This window comes from Panthera pardus, unplaced genomic scaffold (genome assembly GCF_024362965.1).
Source record: "Panthera pardus isolate Hobbes unplaced genomic scaffold, ASM2436296v1 HiC_scaffold_6, whole genome shotgun sequence".
Taxonomy (NCBI): Eukaryota; Metazoa; Chordata; class Mammalia; order Carnivora; family Felidae; genus Panthera; species Panthera pardus.
Genome location: NW_026526991.1, coordinates 122318071 through 122334029, shown reverse-complemented (window position 1 = coordinate 122334029; position 15959 = coordinate 122318071). Strand labels below are relative to the sequence as shown.

At 38.6% G+C, this 15959-nt stretch overlaps 1 protein-coding gene across 1 annotated transcript in view; it reads left to right on the top strand.

Moving 5' to 3' along the window:
* The window catches only part of PLXDC2 (plexin domain containing 2), a 448391-nt gene that overhangs the window by 396056 nt on the left and 36376 nt on the right, over positions 1–15959 (top strand). Inside the window, 1 exon segment of the mRNA XM_019460620.2 lies at positions 12176–12336. Within this exon segment, the coding sequence (XP_019316165.1) occupies positions 12176–12336 (161 nt within the window).

The window sequence follows — 15959 nt, the reverse complement described above, 5'->3', positions numbered from 1 at the left end:
AATTGTACACTTAAGATCTGTGCATGTCAAGGCCACGAGTTTTACCTCCTTTAAGAGAAAAGAGAAATTTTAATATGCTGCTCATAAACTAGATACAGTTCTCCGAAAATTCTCATGAATAAATTCTTCCCAGCTTCTTGAAACTCTCAACTAAAGAAAGGAAAAAGGCTTGCCCTTAGCAAACCAGCCTCTCTAATTAGTAGACATTAAATTTAACACTTCTGATTATTTGATTCATGTTTTGCTTTAAATTATTCTTAGAAACTTCCCAGGTAGTTGCTAATAATGGTAAAATTGTCTAGCAATGATTGGGCTGTTTCTGTATACCCAGCACTTTTCTGATGGTTTTGCATGTTGTCTCATTTAATCTTTTCCGCACCCAATGAAGAAAGTACTATTGTAATCCCGTGTTACTCAAGAAGCATTGGGAGCATAGGGATTTACACAATCTGTTTAGGTCATGTGGTTTGTAAGGAACACAGCTGGGCTTCACCACTAAGTGATCTGGTGTCAGAGCAGGGGCTGTGCTCCCCAATGCCCCCCCTGTCCTGCAGGGAAGAGTGGTCTAAATGTTGTACAGTCAGCTGTGTACCCATTTGTCTGCCATTCTCCCCCTATTGAAGCTACCCAGCATCTCAGCAAACAGAAACAGCACCAACTGCCCCATCACAGTCACGAGTGTTATGGCTCCTCTGTCCCCAACATTTTGAGACCAAGGTCCTTACAACTGTAAAACTCATGGGAGTATCACATACCAATATGGGGAGAGGGGGGCATTTTACAAAGCTGATTTCATGGAAAACGTTAGGATGAGACTAGAGCTCACCTCCCGGACTGACCGTGTTCTACCCCACATTGAGCAGGTGGAACTTTATATTTCAAGAAACTTGATATCCCCGGACCTCAGGAACAGGCATTTATGGTAAACACAATTTCATAGTGTCTTTCTTCCCAAGCAGTCTACCTGATTCTGTCCCTCTTAGGGGCATTATGTGCGCAAAGTTTTGTCCACATGGATGCTAAGCACTGATGCAAAACTGGCTCTCAGAGGTTTTAATTTTTTCTTTCTACCTGATATATGGGCACTGTTTGTTAGATCTGCTACCACAAATTAAAATGAAATTCCAGGCTTAACCTAACTTTTTTTCCAGTTTCTGATTCTGGCTCTTTAAGATACATAGCACATACCTGTAGTCCCACCCATTTACCCTCCTGGAGGACTGTATATATCAAACCACCACAAATAACAAAAGGGTTGTATGGTTGTTAAGAACATGAAGGACTAAGGGGTGCCTGGGTGGCTCAGTCGGTTGAGCGTCCGGCTTTAGCTCAGGTCATGATCTCCATGAGTTCGAGCCCTGCGTCGGGCTCTGTGCCTACAGCTCAGAGCCTGGAACCTGCTTCAGATTCTGTCTCCCTCTCTCTCTCTGCCCCTCTCCTGCTCATGTTCTGTCTCTCTCTGTCTCAAAAATAAATAAAAACATTTTTAAAAAATTTAAAAAGATAAAAAAGAACATGAAGGACTAAGGTTTTAATTAATTCTGGGGCAGACACACAGGCCAAAATGACATCTTTAGCAACTAAATTAAGACATAGTTTCTTAGGAAACCCAAAGATTTTCATTAATGTTGAGCATAAGCTCAGATGTCAAAGAACTTGGGATTTATTTAATAATATTGAATTAAAAGTCAGCACTTTTGAAAAGAAGTTGCTTATGGGGCATCTGGTTGGCTCAGTTGGTTGAGCATCCGACTCTCTCGGCTATGGTCATGATCTTGTGGTTCGGGAGTTGCAGGCCTGCGTCAGACTCTGCGTTGACAGTGTGGAGCCTGCTTGGGATTCTCTCTCTCCATCTCTCTCTGCCCTTCCCATGTGTGCTCTCTCTCTTTCTCAAAATAAATAAATAAACGTTTGTTACAAATAGAAGTTGCTTATGAATAATCACTGAAAGGTTGATTTTATTTAGATAGTGTGCATTTAGATAGTATACTGTACCTCAGCAGCCGGGCTTTTTGTTTTTCAAATAATGGCTTCAGGTTCTATCTTACATGCCCCATGTACCAGCTACTGCTGTGGTCTGGGGATGGACAGTTAAAGGACCTTGGTGGCCTGTTTTCCTAGTGGTGGGTATACAGTGCAGGTGCATGGGAGGTAGAGCTTGATCTCTCCGCTGGAAAAGCTATTGATGAGATGCCCTTGGATTCATACACTTGAACTTCAGTGGGAGAATGGATCCAATTTCCGTAAATAATTTCAAGAAGGCCTGGCATTGGCCTGCCAGTGCAGCCATGATTAAGAGGAGTGGAGATCCTAGGGTCTATATTAGCTAAGTGGCATATATACACACACTTGTCTTCCCACACTGATAGGAGCCAGGTGAGGAGAGTTTTTCCTCCACGCTGAGAAACTCTGATGGATTCGGTAGGGAAGTAAACATTCATTATGGTACTCATAGGTTTGTATGTAAATGACCTTTCTTAACATAAGTGACCTCATTCTGGAATGGATGGGGTTAATGGCTTGAGGAGTCACTCTGTCCTGTACCCCCCCACCCCGATCTTAAAAGTACTTTTGTCAGCCGTATTTTCGGCATTTTGTATCCACTGTGAATACATTCATTAGGAAAACTCTAAATTTTTTTCTGTAATTTAAAACCCTGATTTCTTAACCGTTGCAACGGCTTGGCATGGAATTAAAAGAGAAACTATTTCTGTGAAACTCTTTAGTTTAACATTTGGATGGGCAACTTAGGTGCTAAGATCTCTTTTCTTTGGATTACTTTGTAGAAGTAGAGACACGTTGTATTTTTCAAAAATGATTTTTAAATATATTTTTAGATGGAGAAGACAACTTTATACAAAGACAGCTTTGTATAGAAAGCTGATGGTAAGAAAAGCTTAAAAGTTAGGTTTTATAAAGATCTCGGTTGCTGAAAGCATTAGATGCATATGCAGACTGTTTTCAAAAAGTAGTACATACACATAAGAAGTGAAAAGTGATAATGGATCATTCCAGAGACTGACTTTTTGGGTCTCATGGCAATTGTAATCACTATAAATCCCCTCTTTTTAGCTGCTCTCACATATACATACACTAAAGCACCAATCACATAATGAAGCTACAAGCAGACTGGGTGGTGACTGCTTTCCCAAATCCCTCATTTTGATGGAATCAAGCATTTTTTTTTTAATATGATTTCACGGGAATCTTATTTAGCTTCCTTTTCCTAAGATAAAAGGTAGCGGATTATTGTTTAAAAAGGATTGTCATCCCCTAAGCTCTTTTAGGCCAGAATATTTTATATGTTTGCCTGAATGAAATTTCACAGCTGCCCTGTAGTAGCACAGGCTGCAAAAGAGAAGCCGGGCCAGCTGGCCCTGCCAGATATTGTCCTCACCGTACATAATGCACTTAGCTGTGTTCTGTGCACCCATTTTAATATCTTTTCACAGTTCTTACCCAAATCCTTCCTATGGAGATGTCATAATGTGAATTCTGAATGTATTGTCCCAGTGACACATATTGTGGATGATGTATAATAATTGTATAATAGTTCTGATGGATTCTTAATACCTGACTAGTATCGACAGATTCACAAGCATCAAGAAAATAGTAACACCAGAAGAAACTCTGAATGAAGTCGGGGTCATGATCATGGATGTAGAAATATCAAAGAGTTAAGAGGAAAAATATATGAGCTACAAAATAAGATCAGTTACAAGGGAAATTTCCAAAGGAAAGTCAATTTAGCTAAAAATGTTATCACTTGATTTTCTTCCATTACATGCTTTAGGTTATAAATGGGTTAGATAATATTCCACAGGGAAAATTGTGTGTCTCTGTGTGTGTTTTTAATCCAAAAATGGAACACTAACATTGTAAGCACTCGTAGTTTAACTTTATTACGAAGTTTTAAAAAAGAACATTTTGACTTCACATGTATAAGATTTATGCATTTTGCACAAACTTGGGCAAGACTTTGTCTAACCCATGAGCCTCTTGGTCCCCAAAGGATATTAATACATTGAGGAATTTATGGCCTGTAGTGTTTGATGTTAAAGCCAAGAGAATAGTTAGTTCTAAAGTGAATAAAATTTCAGACCAGGAGTATTTCTATTTTAGTTTTACTTTATTCTTGGATTTTAATTACTGGCAAGATTTAATAGTGGGTACAACTCATTTTAGCAATGTATTAATATCTTTTTAACATATTGAAGAGTTATACTTCTAAATACCAAATATCAGTGTCACCTGCATGTAAATCCTGAAAAAAAAAAAATAATAATCAGTCATAGAACAAGGAAAGGTAGAGGTTTAAAATCTGATGCTACACTTTGAAGAGACAACCTATCCATTTTTTTCTCTTTTTTCCTCTTCTTTCTTCTATCTTCGTCTTTCTTTCATCTTTCCTCTTATTAATAGGTTATAAACTTTTCTTGGAGAGTAGCAAATGAAACACATTTGCATGAGGTCTTGAATGTTTTTAATATGTATTTAATGCTTCTTAAAAATCTGTTGTCTTTGCTATCATGGTAGCTAAAACACACCCCAAAATAGCAGATTGCTTAGATAAACTGGACAATTCTCACAGTCTTTTCTGTGTGCCAATATTGATCTGCATTTTATAAAGTATTAAAAAGCTAGGAGCTCATAGGTCATTCAGTGGATCAGATGAGAGTATATTTTCTTTGATACTATTGATTTCTGTGCTTCATTTATGTTTTAAGTTATGTCTTCAGTAGAGTAGCAAAAAGTGGCCTTGATTGGATAGGCTTTTCACATGTATCTATATACTTCCTCTTTTTGGCTCTGAGGCTCCGTTTTATTGTATCTTATTATCCTTTATCATTAATTCGTCTTATTTAAATACACAATTGAAGATAAAAAAGCTAAAGATTTGAACTGTCCTATGCATAATACTGTATGTGTGTGAGGATAATTCTTTGGCTTTTTGTTCACTTTCGGACATGAACAAAAGAGCATAAGATATTCCTAAGAATGGGGACACCTGGGTGGCTCAGTCAGTTAAGCGTCCTACTCTTCTTCATCTGGGCTCAGGTCATGATCTCACAGTCATGAAATGGAGCCACGCATCAGGCTCCATGCCCAGCACGTGTGAGATTCTCTCTCTCCCTCTCCCTCTGTCTCCCTCTCTTTCTCTCTCTCCCAAAATAAAGGGGGAGGGGAGGGTAAGATATTTCTAAGAATAGAGTAAGAGTTTGAGTCTTCAGACTAGGTTTCTCGTGACCTTTTGGAATATCCCTCCCAACTCCTCATGGGCTCTCATGAGTTTAAGTTTGTACCTGAAATAGATTCAAGATTTTCTTTGACCCAATTCTATATGCCAGTGTCTAATAACAATCAGTCAAACCACAGGAATGAATGACTATTTCTAAAATTGACATCTTTGCCTATTGTCTCTTCTAAAGGATTGAAACTCATTTCAGCCGTCTGCCCTCTACGTGAATGAACTAAATTTCAATTATGGAAGTTGCTAGCACTTGCTTACACTTTGTACATTTCAATTTTGTATTTGAGGTGATCATCATTTTTAACATAAATGATCTCCCGAAACCTGTTTGCAGGTACCCATGAGTGTGCAAACCCAGTGCCATTTAATGGAGCAGTGATATTAAACTGGAAACCAAATAGTGAAAGAATTTAAAATCAAAACACATCAAGGGAGTGATCACTTCATCTCCAAATTCAACCTTTTAATATGCCATCATAATACTTGTTAGTAGAGAACGCAGCTAGAGAAGTAGAAAACTTGCTTAAATAATATGAAAATGAGAAAATAGGTTCTCCAGAAATATTTGTGCAATTTTGGCCACTCCATTAAGATGACCACTCTGAAGCATTTGGAAATAGCACTTGCTTGGGACACAAAGATGCCTCTGTAATATTTTGGAATTTAATTTGTTGTATTTCTCCTTAAATGGTTTGCCCTAATTATACCACAGTGTATAGTCATATGCACAGTCATAGATCCCTAAATATTTACTTTGTCTCTTGGCTAGCAATATTTTGAGAGTCTGTGAAGATGGTTTATTTTGTTGCAATCATCATCCAAAACTGTTCTAAAATATTTACTTGGCTAGTAACAGACTAGACTCTGTACAGATTTCATTAGACATGAAATGGTGTCTTCACATCTATACCAGCACAGCAAAGGAATGTTTTAGAAAGGAGATTCTATAACTAAACCATTATTGAAAATATAAATAAGTAATAAGTGAGAAAGTAAGCATTTATGCCTACGTAAAGGCAGTGAGAGAGGTTTCAACATATCAACCTGGTTATGATTTTATATTCTAAAGATTGACAATTTATGTCCTACAAGTCAAAGCTAATTTTACTGACCGGAGCTCTTACTGAATAAAACATGTTGCTGGCTTTCTTTTTTCTTCCTGGGAAGGACTGTCTTTTGCCTGCTGCTTCCTCCACAGGTTCTGGTTCACGTGGGAAGTGGCAGCCTGAGGCTAATTCACAAGTGTCTGCTTCTTCCCTTCCCTCTTCTGCACACACACAAAGAAAGTGAGGCTGAATCTTGACATGCTGCTTTTAAAAGCCTACTGATATCAGAGAGAGAACCGGATGCTGTCTGGATGGATGGATTTGGGGGTGCAGGGGATGGATAGATGGAGGGAGGGATGAAAGAATAGATGAATGGAGAACAAACTGAGGGTTATGGGAGGGGTTGTGGGAGGGGGGATGGGCTAAATGGGTAAGAGGCACTAAGGAATCTACTCCTGAAATCATTGTTGCACTACATGCTAACTAATTCGGACGTAAATTTAAAAATAAAAAATAAAAAATAAAACAAGTTTTGAAAAAAAGCCACACACACACACCCAAAAAAGAATAGATGAACGGAATTACACATGGGATTGGAAGAAACATTCAAAGCTTCCCTGCTTGACTCACGTAGGTATTTTTTGCCACACTTTCTCCAAAGCAGCATTTTAAATTAATCCTATTTTCCCATGACAGTAATGTATCATACTCTTACAAATAAGAAAAAAGGCCAAGTGCGCCAAGTACAACAATACAATATACTTAAGAATAAAGCCAAACTTGGGGCACCCGGGTGGCTCAGTTGGTTAAGCGTCCGACTTCAGCTCAGGTCATGATCTCACGGTTTGTGGGTTCGAGCCCCACATCGGGCTCTGTGCTAACAGTTCAAAGCCTAGAGCCTGCTTCGGATTCTGTGTCTCCCTCTCCATCTGCCCCTTCCCCACTCACACTCTGTTTCTCTCTCTCTCAAAAATAAACAAACATTTAGAAAATAATAGTAATGCCAAACTTCAAAAAGCAACAAATGTTAAGGGCAAACACGTAGTTTATATGGTCTAGTGAATCTGACACCATAATTTCCCTCCACCTCCCTCATATTAAAATGAAGAATAATATAATAGCCACATTAATTAAGTGCTTATTATATACCAGGTACTCTCCTAAGTACTTTATATGTTTTAGGTGTTTAATTCTCACAGCACCCCTGTGGGGTAGTTACTGTTACTGATTGCATTGTAGAGGTAACTGAAGACCCAGTGAAGTAATTTATTATAACTTCATTTGATTTTTGTTGGAGAAGTGGTCATTCCAATACCTGTAACCCATTTTCAGTAGCCTTTATTTTTCTTTCATTTTTCTTCCTCCTCTCTCCCACCTTCCCTTCCGACAAACGTGGATTTTACGTGCATATGATGGCAGACACTGACCGAAGCCCTAGTCCCAGAGAAGTGACAAGTCAGACACAGCCCCTGCCTTCTTGAGGGCACAGTGTTAATCCTTTAACCATACTGGGGGCTGATTTTTCTTTATTTGAAATTACCAAGGCTACTGAGAATTCTTTGCCAGAATTGATAACATGAAATCAGAAGAAATGGCAGTACCTACAGTCCAGCGTCAGTTGAGGGCTTAGTGACCAGAGGCTTAGGGTGTGGACTCTGGGGACAGACTACTTGTGCGTGAGTCCCCATTCCAGTTTTATTGATCTTTTCGAAGAACCAACTCTCATTAACTTTCTCTATTATTTTTGTATTCTCTATTTTGCTTATCTCTGCTCTTGTCTTGATTATTTTCTTCCTTCTGCTAACTTTGGGTTTAGTTTGTTCTTTTCTTTCCAGTTCCCTAACTTGTAAAGTTAGGTTGTTGATTCAAGATCTTTCCTGTTTTTAATGTAAGCGCGAACAGCTGTAAACTCCCTCCTTAGCCCTGCTTTTGCTGTGTCCCCAAAGTTTCGGTAAGTTGCGGTTTTGTTTTCATTCATACCTAACTTTCTAATTTCCCTTGTGATTTGATGGTGACACATTGGTTGTTCAAGGGTATGTTGTTTAATTTCTACAGATTTGTGAATTTCCCATCTCACTTCTGTTGCTGATTTCTAACTCCATCCCACTGTGAATGGAGAAGATACTTTGCATGATATCTATTTTTTAAATGTGTTGAGATTTAATGTGTGGCCTAACATATGATCTCTCCTCAAGGGTGTTCCATGTGCCCTTGAGAAGAATGTGTATGTTGTTGTTGGGTAGAGTGTTCTGTATATGTCTGTTAGATCTAGTTGGTTTATTGTGTTAAGTCTTTTTCTCTACTTACCTCTTGCCTAGTTGTTCTTTCCAAGATTGAAAGTGGAATATCGAAATTTCCAACTCTTATTATAGCACTTTCTGTTTCTGCCTTCAGTTCTGTCAGTTTTTGCTTCATATTTTTTGATGGTTTGTCATTAACTGCATACATGTGTATAATTATTATATCTTCTTTCTGTATTGAAACCTTTTATTTATACATGATGTCCTTCTTTGTCTCACAACCTTTTGGATTGAAAGTCTATTGAGTCTGATATTAGTATAGTTACCTCTGCTGTCTTCTAGTTATTATGTGTATGGAATATCCTTTTACATACTTCCACTTTCTATCTATTTGTGTCTTTGGATCTGAGGTTAGTATCTTGTAGACAGCATATAGTTGAATCATGTGTTTTTATTCTTTCTGACAATCTGTGTCCTTTCATTGGAGACTTTAATCCCTTTAAACATAAAACAGTTACTGATAAGGAAGGGCATATTTTCATCATTTTGCTATTTGTTTTCTTTGTGCCTTACAGCTTTTTTTTTTTTTTTTTTTTTTTTTTGCTATTTCCAACATTACTGTCTTCTTTTGTGTTTGGCTGATTTTTTGTAATGGAATATTTAAACTCCTTGCCTTTTGTTTATAGTATACCTATTTTCTTTGTTGTTATCTTCAGGATTCTCTCTTTGACTTTGTCTTTCAGAGGTTTGATTAGAAAGCATCTCAGTGTGGATCTCTTTGAGTTCATCTTAGTGAAATACCTTGAGCTTCTTGGATGCTTCTATTCATGTCTTTCATCAAATCTAGGATGCTTTCAGCCATTATTTCTTAAAATATTCTCTCCGCCTCTCTCTCTGTCCCTCTGTCCGGGACATCTGCAATGCTTGATGGCCCCTTGGCTCCTTTTTCTTTCTGTCCCTCGGTCAATGACTTCCATTGTCCTCTTTTCCAAGTCTGCTGGTTCTTTCTTCTGCCTGCTCAAATCTGCCTTTGAATCCCTAGTGAATTTTTCATTTCAGTCATTGAATTTTGCAGCTCCAGAATTCTTGTTGTTGTTGTTTTCTTCTTGGGTTTTCTATCTCTGTACTGATATTTCCATTTTATTCACACGTTGTTGTCTTGACGCTTTCCGCATCTTCTTTTGGTTCTTTGAGCATCTTTAAGACAATTGTTTTAAATTCTTTGTCTATTATACTGCCATAAGATCTTTTTTCAGGGACAGTTTCTGTTGATTTTTTTTCCCTTGAATGAGCCATACTTTCATGTTTCTTTTTATGTTTTGTGAATTTTTATTAAAAACTGGACATTTGAATCTAATAAAGGGGTAACTCTGGAAATCAGATTCTTACCCCCCCCTTCCCCAGGGTGTGCTGCTTTTTGATATTATTTTTGTTTATTGTTTTGGTTTTGTGTTGCTTCAGACTGTCTATGCTGAGGATCAGCCTGAGGTATAATCTTAATGTCTTTTCAGGTCTTTTCTGAGCTATTCCCTGGGCATATACACTCACTTTCTGATCTTACCCATACATGCAGTTGTTTCTGAATGTCCTAGTCTTTACTATCTAGCTCCCAAAAATGAAAGAAAAGGGGGAAATGAAGTGGGGGGAGGGCGAAAAGGGCACTGGCTCTTTAAATCCCTTAGAAGTCACTTAAGCCAGAGAGGGGCAGAGGCTTGCAACAACGGAGGAAGAGACAAAGAACCAATGGCTGCGTCTTTGTGCCTCTGTGATGAGAAGCACCAATCAGTGGCCAGTGCACAGATCCCTGCTAACTGGAGGACGGGTACTTTTCACCTGGCCCGGTTCCTGGAGGCTACTTCAGGAACCCATGTACAGCTGCCTGCCACATGACTGAGGGGTGGAGGGTGGATAGCCACTACTGGGCTAAGAGCTGAAATTGACTGAAATTCACCACAATTTATAGTCCAAGCCTTTCTCCTGAAAGTTGCAAGCCTTCAGTAGAGTCCAGAGTTCCAAGATAGTTGTCAGACACCTTCTACCAGTACAATTGTTGTCTGTGTAGAGAGACAGGTTCTGATACTTCATACTCTTCCATCTTCCCAGAATCCTTTCTATAAGTGAATTTTCATATAATGAATTACTGTTTATATTGTGTATTCTTTCCTTAATGAATGTTAGTTATGTAAACGAAAGCTGTAGGATTTTGAGCTTTATTAGATTTGGAGAAGAATTACCAAACACCAACTATGGGTCTCAAGCAGAGAATGAACAAACAATGGCAACAAACTACTTATTTGTTTATTTATAGTGGTTTTTTTTAAGTTTATTTGTTTTTGAGAGAGCACAAAAGAGGGAGGGCAGAGAGAGAGAGAGAGGTAGATACAGAATCTGAGCTGTCAGCACAGAGCCCAACATAGGACTTGAACCCACAAACCTGATCATGACCTGAGCCAAAGTCAGACACTTAACCGACTGAGTGAGCCAGGCTCTCCAGCAACAAACATTTAAGAGATGGGTAGGAAAAACTGGAAGGTCGTGTTTCTTTGGTTTATCTGGAATTCTGTTACTTCGTATTGACCACACATTCTGATAGGCAGTTGTGTTTGCTTTTTATTAACAAAAATCTAAAATAAGAGAGATAAATCAGTGCTTAATAAATGGGATTTAATAGAGAAAAATAATTGTTTAAAACAAAGACACAAATTAGTAATGAAAAGATTAGGAATCACTGCTGTAGAACTTTTATGAATATTAAGTTATTTTCTAATGTTTCAAAATATCAATCATAGTATGCACAAAAAACATAGTTACCTGCTGCACATTATTTAAATACCTGAGTAGTCATCAAAGATTGCAGAATTTTAGAAGGGAAGACTTTAGAGATTTGTCTTATTTGCTTGACTGACTTTGGGTTGGATAATTATTACTTTAGAAATTTAATTTTTTTTCCTAATTCTCTGAAGATGGGTATTACAGTGGAAAACATCTTAGTAGAAGTCTGATAAAATGACATTGGTTTGTGGCATAGTGGATGGAATATTTCGATATGCTGTGTGTTCCCTTCAGATGGAGATAAAACTATTTGAGGGTCATTTAGCATCCATCTGGTACACTTTTAAAGAGCATTTCAGTTTAAAACAGATTTTGAAAATTAGCCTTTGAACTCATGTATAGACTTTCTGAAAATGCCTGTCTAGCCCACCAAAAGAAGCGTGATACTCTTCAATTTAAAATTTCCAGAAGAAAATGACAGAGGCTTTCAAAAAGTAATCCATTTTTCCATGGGTAACAGTGCCAGTGGTTTAATGAGAAAAAGCAAAGTTAAATTTATTATATAGTTAATTAGAGTTTTAGATTTTCCACAGTACTTTCAGAATAAAGGCTATTAATTTTGTTTATTGAACTATAAATTAAAACACAGTTACAAATGTATTTTTAATCATTAATACTACGGCTTTTCATGGCCCCAAATAAAGAGCACCAACTTTCTATAATCGGTGTTCTGGAGAGGAAAAGTTGTACAGAAAGTGAAAGAAAAATTCTAATGGTACTTTATTAAAAATACAAACATCCCCCCCAATGGAAATGCAAACCTTTGAGAACACATGAATGTTCTGACAGCTGTGCTGCTCTTTCAGCTTCTACAGATGACAGTGCAGCCGAGAAGAAAGGGGGAACCCTTCACGCTGGCCTCATTGTTGGAATTCTCATCCTGGTCCTCATTATAGTAGCCGCCATTCTTGTGACAGTCTACATGTATCACCATCCAACGTCAGCAGCCAGCATTTTCTTTATTGAGGTAAGTGTCGAGAATGACACATGAAAACCACGCTGGTTGGTGAACTCTGTGCATTTGTTCACACCACCTGTATTCCATATTCAGCTCCTGATTTCCGCGTTTTGCAGTCGCAAGCTGGCAGATTTCACACATGCATGCCCGCACGCACACACACACACACGTATTCATAGATTGCTTTCATATGATCAGTTCACTTATCTCAGGAGCTTTTAAAGAAATAAGCCCTCTTGCTTTTCACAGATCTAAAGAAAAATCGAAACCATAACTTTTTTGTCCTGTGATACCAAGTATGTTAACCAGCTGTTCTCCTGATCCTAGAAGGAAAGTCAGCATGTGCTTACTTCGCTTAAATATGTGGATGATTAAATACTAATTGACTATTAGTACTCCATACTAATTGAGTATTCGTACAATACAATAGGGTAGGCCTGCTCTCAAGATGCTCCCAAGCCATTTAGGGAAAATATAGCTTTCGCTACGGAAGAACAGTTATAACAATAAGATAATGGATGTGCCATCACCATTTTGTGTAATGTGTGTATATGGAGATATTTACATATAAATGTGCACGTGCATACACACACGCTCATACAGACACAAAGAGAACACTATGCTGAATTGGTGTTCTGTTTTCATGTTCAGAATGTAGATTTAGTTCCAGTTCCCAAGAACAATCAGGTAGGAGGACCAAGCCAAGCTCTGATGACCAGAAGGCCTGAAATTGGGATGCCAGGAGGCCACTGGGTAAAGTTCATGTCACATTCCGTGCCCCAGACAGTTGGAATTCCTGGGACGCCACCTGTGCAGCCTTCATTCCAGCCTCTTAATGGGGCGACTCCTATTCCAACCCCAAATAAATACTAGAGCAATGAAGGAAATATTCCCACTTAGAGTTTCAAACCTATAAATTTGAAATCTTTTCCAATTCATTGGGTGACGTACAAAAAGGTTGCTTAGAATTTTGTTCACTTGTTGGGTGAGAAATTATAATAAATTTTAAACTAAAGAATTACCTTTGTCCTGTATAATAGGGAGAGATGTGTGCTAATGAATTAAATAATTGCTCAAAAGGCCTACATGATCTTCAGCGTCTGTAGAATAAAGTGCAGTCTCCTGAGGTCAGCATTCAAGGCCTTGGCAGTCTGTATCTTGTTTACCATTTCGATCTTTATCTCATGGTTCTTCAACCTGGAGGTGACGATACCATCATATTTCATGTTGTGCTCTTCTCCATACACACTTCAAATTTTTAAGGCCACATAAGCAAGACATTGCTCATTCTGTTTCCTCCACCAACAAAGCCCTCTCCACCCCAATTCTTAAATTCAGGATCCAAACAGGCTTCAATGCCCATAACCATCTCTCTGTCTGGACAGCTGAGCATAATCTCTCGTCCTCCTCTGAAATTCCATCCACAGTAATCCATCCATGTCTTTCTATAGCATTTACCTCTCTGTTTCACATTAGAAATAAATACGCGCATGATTTGTTCCCCCCCCCCCCCCCCACAGACTTAGAAGTTCCTTAAGATTTGGATTAAATCACAAAGTTTCTTTCAAATAGGTATTCTATCAATATTTTCTGGAAAAAATATCCTTCGACATCTCGAACTTCCGTTCAAGTTTCACAATTATGAATTCCAGAAATGGTGTCCTCATTTAAAACCAGAATAATTGAGAAACAGCCACATGTTTCATTTCGTTGGAAAGTTGTTTTTAAGTTTTGCCAACATGCTTTTCATGGAAGAAAGCCAAAAACTTTCCCGGGTCGTGGATGTATTCCTCAAACCCCTGACATGTGATGAGCTGCCAGCCTTCAGTGACTAATCAGATATCAGGCTGCTGCTATAACCCCTTATATGTTTAAGCCTTTTAATGCACTGGGAAGTTTATTTTCTGACATTGTAATAAAGAAGATTCTGTGAAATACCTAATGGTGATGGCATTGGTGGCAAATTGCACAGGGCTGAGGGCCTAGTTCACGTCAGTTCACAGCAATCCCCGTGTGGATGCAAGGTGAGACTGTAGAATAGCAAAAGCATGGTGTTTTGTTTTTTCATCTGGCATTCATCTTATAGATAAGTTAGTTCTATACCCTCATAAACAAAGGAGGAGACTGAAGCTCAGAGTGGGGCAGTGATTTCTCCAAGGTCAAAACGCCACAGTTTCATAAAGAACCCTCTTATCTCTCCACACTCCGATAAGCAGACTCATTCTGCAGGTTCCTCGGTTTTTCTCCCCTCTGCCTGTTTCCTTCCCACTGGGGTCAATGGCCAATTCCTACTCAAATCCCTTCCTCTTCAACACCCCTGCTTGCTGTCCCCATGTAGCTCACAGTGACTGGTCAGCAGGTGGTTTTTGAAGATGATAATCATAACTTTACTATTATTAAAACACAAATGTTGGGGCGCCTGGGTGGCTCAGTCGGTTAGGCGTCCGACTTCGGCTCAGGTCATGATCTTACGGTTCGTGGGTTCAAGCCCCTCGTCAGGCTCTGTGCTGACCGCTCAGAGCCTGGAGCCTGTTTCGGATTCTGTGTCTCCCTCTCTCTCTGACCCTCCCCCATTCATGCTCTGTCTCTCTCTGTCTCAAAAATAAATAAACGTTAAAAAAAAAAAAACCACAAATGTTGACAAACTTAAAACACAGATCCCTGGTGACTGCACAGTTACTGACATGCCAGATCCAGGAATTTGAAAATTCTGAATTACTGATTAAATTAGAGGCTTTGGCACATAAAGAAATTGAGTTTACCAGTATCATGTAAATTGCTTTTCATATTCTTCATTATTCTGCTATCTACTTTTTAAATGAAGTTGATGTACTGTCTTCCATTGTGAAAACAATACTGTTCATTATAGAAAATTTGCAGAAATGGAAAGAAGTAGTATCATTTATAGTCTCAACATGCAGAAATAATCACTATTACTATTATATTTTCTGCTGAAATTTTTGTATGCATAGTTTGACGTTTGCCCACATAGTATAACTGTGATTTCACTGAAGTGCAAACTGGTATTTTTTTCAAATAACACTTTCCTGTTTGTAAGCATCATTGTGATGGCTGTATACTATTCCATTCAACGTTCATTCAGAAGCTTTAGATTGATTTGCCTCTTCTGCTGTAGAGTGGTATTTAGAAAGTACTGAGGGCCTGACATTGCCAAAAGTAAAAAAGAACCTTATTTCACCCAATTTGACTGTATTCGTTTCCTACTGCTGCTGCAACAAATTACCACAAACCTAGTAGCTTAAAAAAACACAGACTTATTATCTTACAACTTTGGAGGTCAGAAGTCCAGAATTAGTGTCAGGGGGCTAAAGTCAAGGTGTCGGCAAAGCTGGTTCCTTCTAGAGGTTTCAGGGGAAGTCGTTTTAATGTCGTTTTCAGCTACTGGAGGCTGCACGCATTTCTTGACTCCTGGTCCCTTCTAATCATTCCAACCTCTGCTTCTGTCATCACGTCTTCTACCAACTCTAAACCCCTTGTCTCCTCCTTGTAAGGCCCCTTGTGATTGCATTGGGCCCACTTGGATAATCCAGGATAATCTCCCCATCTTAAACTCCCCAATTTAATCCCATCTACAAAGTTCGTTTTGCCATAGAAGGTGACATTCGCAGGCT